The sequence below is a fragment of the Puntigrus tetrazona genome, unplaced genomic scaffold (assembly GCF_018831695.1).
Source record: "Puntigrus tetrazona isolate hp1 unplaced genomic scaffold, ASM1883169v1 S000000005, whole genome shotgun sequence".
NCBI lineage: Eukaryota > Metazoa > Chordata > Actinopteri > Cypriniformes > Cyprinidae > Puntigrus > Puntigrus tetrazona.
In genome coordinates, this window is record NW_025047685.1 from 56,699 (window position 1) to 68,996 (window position 12,298).

Consider the following 12,298-nt stretch of genomic DNA (forward strand, 5'->3'; position numbering starts at 1 on the left):
ATTTATTAGTTTAGGTTTTAGCAACTTTTACTCGCTTTTGTGCTTCTTGTTTCTATTTCTATTTAGCCTTTTTTTGTAATTTTAGTACTTCAGCTTATAGCTGATTTATTTTTACATATTTATTAAATTTATAAATTGTATTTTTTAAATATATACATGATGTGTGTGTGTGTGTGTGTGTGTGTGTGTGTGTATATATATATATATATATATATATATATATATATATATACATTTACATGTATATATATATATACACACAGCACACACACATCATGTAGACTTTTTGATAAGGTCACAATTAATCACTTGACAGCACAAATTTTTTATCACATTTAGTTACCAATAACTATGCTCACTTATGCCAGAGGAAAAAGCAAAAACAAAAAGTAAACTGTAGGCTTGGGTGATATTCTCAGATGTCAAAAATTCACGACGATAAGATGATGTAGACAACTTCAGGAAGTTATTTTCCTACGTTTTATCACGCCGCAGGACACAGTTGTCCAATTTGTATTTGTCAACTACACTTGCATATTTTGTGTATTTAAAATACCTACAGATTTTCGATATTGACTACTCAGTGTCAAAATTAGCATTAGCATACTAGCATACATGCCTTTATTGATGTGGTCAGGTTAGATTAGTATAGTTTGTTGACTAATACCTAAACGTTTCTATACCCGTCACCCATCATAGACACTTTTCAGCTAAATTGTTTCTCACTGTGTCTCCGCAGCGTTTCACCAGCAGGCTGTTCACGGTCCCCTCGAGCAGCAGAAGGGACAGCGGCAGAGCGGCCCTATCCCGTGTCAAAACTGTGGCAAGCCCTGCAAAGGCGAGGTGCTCCGGGTGCAGAACAAACACTTCCACATCAAATGCTTTGTCTGCAAAGGTAACACGTCAGTCACGACCCACTCGCTCCGTCCAGATGCTGTTATCGTGAGGCAGTTGAGACGGTTATATAATAGCTTTTACCTTAAATGAATCTTGAAAGGCACTTTGAATGCACAGCTTCTAGAACCCGAACACAAAACAAATGTGACGGAAACATCAAGGTATTTTGTTGTGCGGTGCGGCACTGTGTTTACATCGACAAACCCAATCATTTTTCATGGTGCATATTGTTCTGACAGCGGTCTTCCACAACCGTAGAGCAGAGAGGAAGTTTATTAAGGTGACGGTGTCTCATCTGTTTGTGATCTAAGTTCATCAAGAATAGCTCCAATTAAGCCAAACACGTGGGTCACTCTGGATTCTTGTTTTGTCCGATTATGTACGTGTGTCTGGTTATGCATAAGCAAGATAATTTCTCCCAGCACCGGCTGTTTTCAGCTTGATGGTGTTGTGAATACAGAGAGGGGTTGCTAGGTGACATCAGGGTTGAGACAATGTTGTCGTCTTAATGGAGTTTAGCACGTTTATTCTTACCTCACAGCATCAGTCACGCCGTTAGTCAAATTGCAGTTGCTGCTCTTATTTTTTTGTTTATAACCCCCCTACCCTTAACACTTGTTGTTGTAAGTAACTCTTATAGGCTTTCACCCTTATTTTGTGGATTTAGAAAAAGTTCGCATAGTCAATGTTTCACGCTTTTTATTTCTGACGATATGCGTGGATATGCACAAGAGTTTTATTCAACAAAAGTGCTTTAAAATGTTAAAAAGTGAGAGCAAAGAGATTTTGATGTTACAGAGGATTTCTGTTCTATTTCTGTTGCTCTGCTTTTAAAGAATCTTGAAAAAGCTGATCAGTTTCTATAAAGATATTATAATTCGCACCACTGTCACTTCACTTAGTAGCCTTAAAAAAAAGATACCAATATGTACCATTTAGGTGCTAAAAGTTACATTTTAAGTACAGATGTTACTCTAAGGTACTAATGTGCAAGGTTAAGGGGTTAAAAAGGAAAAGGATTTGCAAAAGTGACATTTTTTTTGTACCTTTTTTCTTGTGCACCAACAGCATATTAAAGTGATTTCTGAAGGATCATGATTGCTGCTAAAAATTCAGCTTTTTTTGGTTTACAGTATTTTCAAATAGAAAAACCTTTATTTTAAACTGTAATATTATTCCACAATATTTGTTTTAATGTATTTTTGATCAAATTATTTTAAGCTTTTAAACTGTAGTGTATAAAATTGACTTTTTAATTGTTACTTGTTTACTTAAATAAAATGGGCATTTTTTGTAATACATTTTGTAATACCTTTGAGCTTTCTGCATTAGTATTTTTTAATTAACAAAGACTTTAATGCTGGCCCTGCCAAATTCTCCCATTAGCATTGACAGTGGAGAGACTGTGATTTTTTTTTATTTCTATTCATCCAAAATGCTTAATAAAATTATATATTAGGTGTATCAACAAAAAATGTGAACAGCATGGAATGTAAATATTTCTAGACATGAATTGCTTTAATTGCTAAGACTTTAATTGTTAAAGTTTGCACTTACGTTCTTGATCATACATGATTCTTCAACTTCAGCAATTACAAATACAATGCCTCATTGTTTTTTCTTTTATAGGAGTCGTTCTAGGAACGCTGGTTATGTGGGCGGGTGTTGTTTTTACAGGAAGTGTGTTTGAGAGTGTGTCTTTCCAGCGCTCAGTGTGCCGTCACACCACCTTCAACTCATTTGTTATGTAAAACATCAAACAAACCAGATGATATTGCTTCATTCTAAGATGTTTTAGAGCCTTCGTATGGAGGTCTGGAGAAGGACAGAGACACGTGGGGAATTCAGTTATTGTAAAAGTGCCTGTATTTGTTTAATGCACACCATGACAACATGGCAATGCTATTCTGCACAGTGGGGATTTCATTGCTCCATAAAGGCTGGACTGAGCACGCCCAGCGCTCGTTCCAAACATGTGAGCTCAAATATATTATTCAATCAAAATACAAATACATATGCATAAAAAATCGATATACACGCAGCATTTCTCAGCAGGTTTGAAAAGAAAGGAAAATATCATTATGGACATAAACACACCAGTAGTGCAAGGTTTTATGCAAATTGGAGTAATTGTAAATGTTACCAGAGAGGGATATCTATTTAAAACATGCTACTAACTCAATATTAATAAAGTATTACTTATCAAATATCAACAATTTAAAGATCTTCTAAAATATGCATATTCTGTGTGTATTTACTCCTGCTCAAATGTGTGACCTACACCCTACTGAAAACACCCTAATACAGCTGCCTTTTGTTTGCCCGAATCCCTTAGCGAATTTTTATTATCAACAAAGATACTATCCACACAAACACACACACACACACACACACACGCAAACCACAGCAAAGACATGAATCTTGATACCTCATCTTGGGAAAATGTTGCAATGCTTGATTTCGAATTCTTAGTCTGTGGTTTCCCAAACCTAAAAAAACTCCCTTGTATTTTTGCCGAGGCCAGGCTGTGTTGCTTCTATCTTCTCTGTCCTCACAGAGCTAGAATTTAACATCTGAAACATGAAGAGCCTCATATATTTATAAGTGTGTGTTTGACAAGTGATATGCTTTCTGCAGGCCTGTACGTATGCATACTTGTATGCGTGGACATTTTCATCGTTCTAATTTTGTAATTCAAAAATATGTTGATTAGTGAATCTGCTTTATCTTGAATTTTTGGTTTGTTTCGTTGTCGTTTCCGTCTTGTTTCGGTAGTTTTTCAAAGAATCCCCTAAGTACATATTTCCCAGTTAAATTAAATCATGCCAGTTTGATTTAACACACAAAATGAAATTGTTTCCCGCAACAGAGCACAATGTGTTTGTGTCAGGTTTATCATCTCAAACTGTTTCCCGCTGCACTGTCCTTATAGACGCTACTGGACATGCGTGCTTTGACATGGCCCTAACTTAACTTCCAATAGACATCCTAACAGAATCAATAACAACAGTAGATTATTGATAACAAACAAAGTATGCCTTACATACAGAATGAAATGAAAATGATGTTTTCTAAAGACAGCCTTCTTTCAGAAACGCAGTGACACTCACGCCTTTGTTTGATTTTCAGACGTGCCTTACGTGCTCATGTAAAATTGGAAAATTGGTTTCGTTTTGATGTCGTGGCAGGTCGCCACAAATAAATAAATGTATGGGAAAAACGTATCACATGGCACAGTAACCCGAGACAAACTTCATTAGTTATCATTAGCTGTGTTTGTGGCGGCGGCACTAACCAGAACGATAAACAAACACATACTGGATGTTAACCGGGCCAGGCACGTGCTCCCGATCAAACCGTGTATATAACGACTCCACAGATCCAGAAGGATTCAGCAGAATTAATAAAATTACACACTTTATTTAGTTCCTCTTTTTAGTAGCGCTCATCAGGATATTAAGCCACGGAGGCTTTCTATTCATAATTTAGCACTAATAACCCAACACTGGTGCAGTGAAGCCATGGATGCTGTGAAATGACAAATATGGATTTCTCCTATTCTCTGACATTTTCATTAAATTAACACATTATTATGTAATCCCATCTGGATCCCATCCCACTGGATTATGATCAGCTTAGATTCACTCAAATAGCATTAAATATCTCTAGAAAATAGGCAGGATGCAACTGCTTTTTTTGCTGCTCATTTACAGATGTTGGCTTATCTGTAAATAAAACTGTGCGCTGCATATATTAGAACATGTTTAGTTAAGTACATTGTGCTCTGGGTGTGTGATTGTGTGTGTGTTTTTGTCTGTTTGGGAGTTTACGTGCTTGTACCATAGTTTGAGGGTCAGCCAGTGTTGTCCACAGAAATTAGCAAAATTATTCATAAATAAGTAAAATAATTCAAAAGCAAATTTCTTGATGGCTAATGCTGGATTTGGTTTAGTGTATAGTATATGGTTCCACTTCATTTTAAGGTCCAATTCTTGCTAATAACAAACCATTAACTACTACTTTTGCCTCAGTAAACTGCTAATAAACTGCTGCTTGGAATATGGTCATACAGAATATGCGCTTTTTATTTACTAATAAACAGCCAATGTCGACAATAGGGATTCTATAATAAGCAACTAGTTAATGCTGAGAATTGGTCCCTGTACTAAAGTGTTTCATAGTGTTTGTATACATTTTAGTTTTATCTAAAACATATAAATTATTTGGACAATTAATAGTAAATGTGTAATGTGTAAACGTTTTTACACGATTATTTATTTTAATGTTTTACATATATATGTGTGTGTGTTGTAAGAATGTGTGTATAATTGTAACAATATTTTTGGATATTACTGTTACGCGTTATTTTTGATAAAACAAATGCCTTGGTGAGCATGAGACCTTTCTCAATAACATTTTAAAAACCCTGGTATTGCAGTATTGTTGTCTATAGGTCAGTATTATAGGTCATTCCTGTAATTTAAAGCCAATCCATGTTATGTAATTTCACATCAGACAATATGGTAAAAATGGTGTGGGTATTTTGTTACTGTTTTTGCGATCTCTTTTCAAGGCCTGCAGGAGCGTGCACATTCTGCGTATCACAATAACACTAATACCACTAACCCACTTATATAGTCGTTACACACTCACTGAACTTCAGATAAAAAGATATGTTTAAATTAATTTAGCTGTATGTATAGGTACGCGCTATACAAAAGGTGTCATATTGCAAACAACATCATAACAATACAACAACAAATACTGGTATACTACCTTTTTCCATTTGACAAAAGTCAAGTGAATATAATTTTGGATCAGTGTTAAAAAAATGTTATTTCCTAATTGATGTTTAATTGTCATAATAGCTAAAAATGGATAATGAACCATAATTGACCATAATTGAACACATTTCTTTTGCTTTATTTTGTGTATATGCATGTGTGCATATAATGTTTGCTGTTATGTAGGCTACGTATTAATTCAGTGCACTAGTTTGTCTGGCTAGTAGCCCAGGCCTATCATTGCGGTGTCTACAGTATGTGCTTGTTCAAAGATGCGCTTTCTTGTCATACTCCAATTTTTCCGCCATGAGACAGTCAGCTACGTGCAGTTGCATGTCCAAGCCTTCTTCATTATATTAGTGCACACTAATTTGCTCTCATGTGTAAGTTATAGATTAATCGCAGGTCATTAGAGACACTCAGCATCACATAGAACAGAACACTCTGTGCTATAGTGCAGTGAACGCTCAGAACTCTCAAGGTTAAAGTCACGGCTGGAGATTGTGATCCTCTGCCAAATGAAGGTGATGATGCAGGAGTTCTTCTGATCATTAGGTCATTGATGCAAGGTTCATATCCAAAGGTGTGTTAATACTTAATAGTGTTGTTTTCTGCATTATCTGCTGGATGCAATAGTGTGATACCGTGTTTATTATGAGGTAGTCTTAACCTCAAAAATGCCACCCACAGTCCATTAGCAGACGGTCTAATCCAGTGTCACTAGCTGTACTTAATGCTTTTACTTACCTTAAAGTAGTACACTTTCATGCTCTTAAAAGAGTATTCTCTCGCGCTTTCTAAGTTTGTATTGCTTTGTATTAAATATTATTTTCTAATTAGCCATCTGCACCAGACCATTAGCCAAAATTAGCCTATAAATTAATTTGCCAGAAAGTATATGCAGTATTAACAATACTTTGATTATGCCCAAGTCTGGTGGTCTCAGCACTCTTACACTTGGCGGTGCTAAATTCAATGACCTCCTGATCCTTCCTGGTCCGGTGGTCACAATACTTCCTGATTCTTTGGTCCCAGTACTTCCTAGCGTAGATGTCCAAAGTCCGATGGTCTCAGCTCTCTGAAGTCAAGTGGTCTCAGTTGTCCCTAGCTCAGTGGTACTATAGTCTCAGACATCCCTAGCCCTGTGGTCCCATGTCTGGTTGGCTGTGAGTCCCCATCTGGTGGCCCGAGAGGTGGCACCTCCAGTTATACGACACACACTTTCCTGACTGACTCAAAGGTGCTGGCATCTGCTGCGACATCTCCAGAGTCAGTGGCGTCTTATGTGGCTATCCCTAACTCCTCAAAGTTCACTTCACAACCAGGAGCGCCACCCCTGAGTCTTTAAAGTTTACCCTCATAGCCAGAAAGGCTATCTCTGACTCCTCTGACTACCCCTGTACTGTCATGGTGCTATACCCTGCCATGCTAGTCATCTTATCAGCCTAGGCCTCTTCCTCCTCTAGTAAGCCCTGGTGTTGTCCGGCTCAGTCCTGGTGGTCATTTACTATGGTCGCCAACTCAGCCAGCTTTGCTAAGATGGTCTCCTCATCTTGAGTGGTCTTCGGCTCCACCCCTGTTGGTGGTCATCTTATGTTCATATAGATCTTAGGCATTGTGAGACCACAATATGACATGCTGAAGTTTTGCTCTAATTCTTTTCCAGATGTGACATCAGTAGCCTGTCTGTTGGATTATTACTTTAATAAATATATATAATATAAATATAATCTAATTTATGTCAAAATTCAACCCCCCTTATTTAGAGGAACAGCAGACCCTCTCCAGGCAGCCAACTCCCTGAAAGCATCCCTTTAGCGCCATTTTAGATTGCCAGAGAATTTACTTGGAACTCTAGCTAGCTAGTGTTGGCTTAGACAGTGTGTAGAGGGGTTATGTTACCCTACAGGAATAAAATGCTTCCCTCTGTTTACGTGAGTCCTGCCAATTACATGTCACTAGTGCTAGCTTTCATAATTCTTTGGCCTTGAGGAAAGAGATTTAACCTTGCAGCTTCATTGACCTTTTTACCAATAGCTTCCGAGATTGTTCCAAAAGGTATCCCTTTGATTTTGAGCGCCTCAGGTGAGTAATGTGTAAAGGAAGTGCTTTCACCCGCCAGCAAGTTTTTTTTATAATCTTGTTTACTTGCATTGCAAAGTTTAGGTTTCAGAGAGTCAGACATGTCGAGAACGGCGATCCAGAGATTTTATTTCGAGTCCAATATTAAGATCCTCAAGTTTCCATGTTGACTTACTCAGTTCACCCTCCCAATTTATCTTGTTTGCAGTCCTTCCCTATTCTATAGTCTGCTTATCTTCCTCCACCATAATTTTTCCACGTTCCATTTCTCCTAGCCCAACCCATCCTCTTTTTAGTGCTGCTTGTATAACCTCCTTAACTGTGCTGTTTTTTAAATATTTTTTTTCTAATTTATCTGCTCTTTTCTGTGTCTATAACCTTCAATCATCAGATGGCAGGTGTGACGTTCTTGGGAGCTTAAGCACCCAAAGTGTTCATTCCCAAGGCACTGATGGGGTGTCCATCTGGAGCACTTAAACCCAGGCAGGGCTGTTCCTGGAATTGTTCTGGTATTTGTTGTTTTGAATGAAAACATCCTCTAGATTTCAAAATGATAACTAACATTATAATGTGCACACTTTCAGCTGCTCGTGTGTGATCATGGGAGACATTCTTTGCTGCTCTTATTCAGGTGTTGTTTTCTGTCTGCAGCTGAGCTAAATATACCCGGCAGGGTGAAAGACACACCCTGTGGTGCCCAGTGTTGAGGACTTCTTATCATTGCAGGGTTTGGGTTACATTCCTCAGTACTCGATGGGTAAAAGTATGCTTAGAGCAGTGGTTTTCAATCTGGGGTCCAGGGGCAGAGCTGCAATAGGATGCTGAGGGGTCCACAAAAACCTTTAGTGAAAAGTATTAGTCAATGGGATCAATGGGATCAATCATTTCTATTTTACTCTATTGGCAGCACAATTAGTAACTGAAAAAAATTAGGAATGTTTATGTTAAAAAGATAATTTGCTCCCACTTTATATTAGTTGGCCTTAACTATGTACTTACATTTAAATTAATAATTTTTTACAGTGCACTTATTGTGTACATACATGTTTATACATCATACTTATTATATTATATTATTTTATATTTTATATTTCTATAATACCTATATGCAATTACATCTGTAATTAATTTATGTAATTAGATTTATAATTACACTGTTAACCCATCTCATACACCTTAACCCACCTTTAAACAAGTTATACACCATTACCCATACCCAAGTTATACATATTAATAGAAGTATCTTATAAAGGTGTCTTATTCTCTTATGAGAAGTATCTGAAGATGATCAAAATAAGATGCATGTCTATCATTGGTCAAATTCATATAGCATCATGCATTCATAAAGCATCCATGGCTTCTATTAAAAATCCATTTTGCTTAAAGAAATGAGAGGATTAAATGTTGTTTTCAGTCTTACTCTGGGTGTGTGCTGCCCTCTTACCTTAGATGTTCTCTTTAAGGCCTTTTATGAGGAAGTTTTAATTCATTTGCAACAGATTTCACACATTGTCACATCGCATATGCCTATAACCTAGCCTAACCTTCCACATCACAGGCGCCAACCAATCATTCTTTAGCAGCTGTGGAAAATATGCCTGTGATTTCCTGAGCAACATTCCTGTGTTATTGTTTGGATTTTTACTACGAGAGGAACGTTACTAGAACACACTGTGTTGTGCTAGCATGGGAATTAGTACACGTATTAGTATAAGTGTGCAGTTTGGTGTGTGTAAAAGAGCAAGAGAGTGCTAAAGCTTATTATGTAACAGCAAAGTGAGGTCAGTCAAGATTGGATCTTACAGAGGCGGGTGGTTAACTGTGAGGATGCATACTGATGCATATGTTTCAAGTTATTCTCAAATGCTTCTCTAAAAAAATTACGATTATTGAAAAATGCAGTAAGAATAAAAAGCAATAAAATTAATATGGATTTGAATTGAGTGTTTCCTTCTGTTCAATGTCTTATTTGCTTCTGAAAAATGTACAGTATTTTACTTTAAAATTACATCAATGTATTACATTGTTTTTTATTGTATATAGCAGGAATTTTTTTTTTTACCATAGCATTTTTAGAATGTTTTACTGTTAAAATGATAAAAGCAGACTAATAAGGACCGAAGAAAGAGTTTTTGTCTGTTATTCAGAATGAGAAATCTCAGCTCTGGACATACAGAAAGAAAAGCCATGGGAGAGAAGGAAATTCCACAGTTATCATTTACCTCAGAGGAGGTGGAAAATGGATCGGCCCTGAGAATGATGTCATCGGAGCGTGTCTGTGTGTATTATGTTCCTGATGTGGTTCCTGTTTTAGTGGAAAAAGGGCTGTGAGAAAAGGAAAGAGAGAGTGAGGAGAGATGAAGAAAGTCAATGAGAAAGAGGGGGGAAAATTAGAGGAAGGTTGTGTTTCATTTTGTTTTGTCCTGTCCACTCAAGCACCTGCCCACTCTCCTGGATGATGTCATGGTGTGCTGATTAGAAACACAACAATTATTCTGCTCACATAAACAATTGGACACACACCCAAACACGTAATTTGGGTAGTCATCATTATGTCATTATGGGTAATACTCGTGTTTATTTCTCAAACCAGTTCGGCACAAACCGGTGTTCATTTTGACAGCAAACGTTAGTCACTTAATAGGCACCACTTTATTGGATGTCTTTCAAAACTTTCCCTCCCAAATATTTTCTTCTCATTTTTGTATTGACAAAATTGTCTTTGGTAAAAAACATTGTCAAAAATTCATAAATTCTTCATCATCGAAATTAACACTGGCAAACTCAAAAGTTTTTATTGGTCATGTTTGTCACATTAAGATCCATACATGACTTTTATAAGCTGTAAGTCTAATCTGTGTATTAGATCCATTAGGTCCATCAATATTGTATATTTAGAACACTGATTATTAGTGACCTTAAATAGAAGCACCAACAGGTTTCTGCTCCATGTAATCTTGCTTGAATATTCTTTTTAGGTTTTGCACACAGATTGCATTCTGGAAATGTCATGTTATCATTAAACATGCGCACATTGTAACAATAACTGTCTCTCTTTTCCTTTTCTGCAGTGTGTGGATGTGATTTGGCTCAGGGAGGCTTTTTTGTGCGTCAAGGCGAGTATATCTGCACTCTGGATTATCAGCGACTATATGGCACCCGTTGCTTCAGCTGTGAAGAGTTCATTGAAGGGGAAGTTGTGTCCGCCCTGGGCAAGACATACCATCCGCGCTGCTTTGTCTGTGCCATCTGCAAGTAAGACACACATTCAAACATAAAATATTGAACCTTATGACTGGTATAGTGGTGCTGGATCACATATTACAATTAGTATCAGTTAAATGTGATTGTCAAATATTAATAATTTACACAGTTAATGTCTTAATAATAATAATTATAATAATTGCTTTATAATTCATTGTGCTTCTTCAGACATTAACAGTGTTCGCTGTCTATTAATTTCTTTCAGTGTATTATATTATGTAAATAGTGTGAACAAAAATTATGTGCACAATGCGTGTAAAAAAAATGCAATCAGGACTTTTTGCATGCAGGGTTTTGTATCTCACGGAGATGTACTTACTGTGTTTCCATGTGTGTGTGTGTTTATGCTAGCTTGTGGAAATGCCATTTGTGGTGTTTTATTTTGAAATGTTCTTCCGCTGACAGTGTGTGTGTGAGTGAATTTTATGGGAAGGCAGACTTGTTACTCAGGGAGGGGAAGGAAAGGGGACCCGTCAGCTTTCAGTAAGAATGTTAAGTGTATGCTGTGCTCCCAGGCCACTTATTTCCAGAGTGGTGTAGGGTGTCCCTCAGTCTCTGAATGGCTGTTGTGTATGTGACATGTTGCTCAGAACGTGGCCCTCCTACATTTTAATAGCAGTGCCCATGCTTCTGTGGACATGGTGTACCCAGTTGGTGTCTTGGGTTTGACTGGATTTTAAATCACCTCGTAAATCTCACTTGTAGTGACTCTGGATGACTTTATTTAACTTATTCCCACAAGTAGTGTTTCTACATTTGCCAGTAAGAAATTATTGTTACTTCTATTATTATAACTTCAAAGGCAGACGAGTGAGTAGGTGTGAACAGAGGTCTACAGAACTAAATGATGACATTTATAAAACTAAACTGGGCCAGCAACCACAGGAACAGTATTCGTTGTTATACCAAGAAAAACAGACAACCAGTATCCATCACAGAGTTTTGGATAACATAGACTAGCTCGTTAGTAATTCACTGTCAGGCGATGGTGTGTTAATTGGACATGGACTTTCACTCTTCATTTGGACGGTGAGAGCACGAGCTGATGATCAACATACTGTGATATCATCAGCTCTCGTACTGAACTATCAGCCAAAGAGATAATTGGACAGGTGCCATCATAAGCCTGTCTTATAATGACCTGCTTTAGCTGAGAGGTCTTATGCCTGCCATGTTAATTGTGCTGTATCACCAGGAAATGTCTTACCCCCGGTTTCACAGGCAAGGCTTAAGCCCTAGTCCTGGACTAAAATGTAAATCTGAGCTGTTTT

General features: G+C 37.3%; 1 protein-coding gene across 14 annotated transcripts in view; it reads left to right on the forward strand.

The window, feature by feature from the left end:
- The window catches only part of ablim2 (actin binding LIM protein family, member 2), a 51,089-nt gene that overhangs the window by 14,760 nt on the left and 24,031 nt on the right, over positions 1–12,298 (forward strand). For all 14 annotated transcript variants that reach the window (XM_043229429.1, XM_043229433.1, XM_043229430.1 and 11 more), the window contains exons 2-3: positions 740–895; positions 10,835–11,018. In XM_043229429.1, coding sequence (XP_043085364.1) covers positions 740–895; positions 10,835–11,018 — 340 coding nt within the window. The remainder of the gene's footprint in view (positions 1–739; positions 896–10,834; positions 11,019–12,298) is intronic.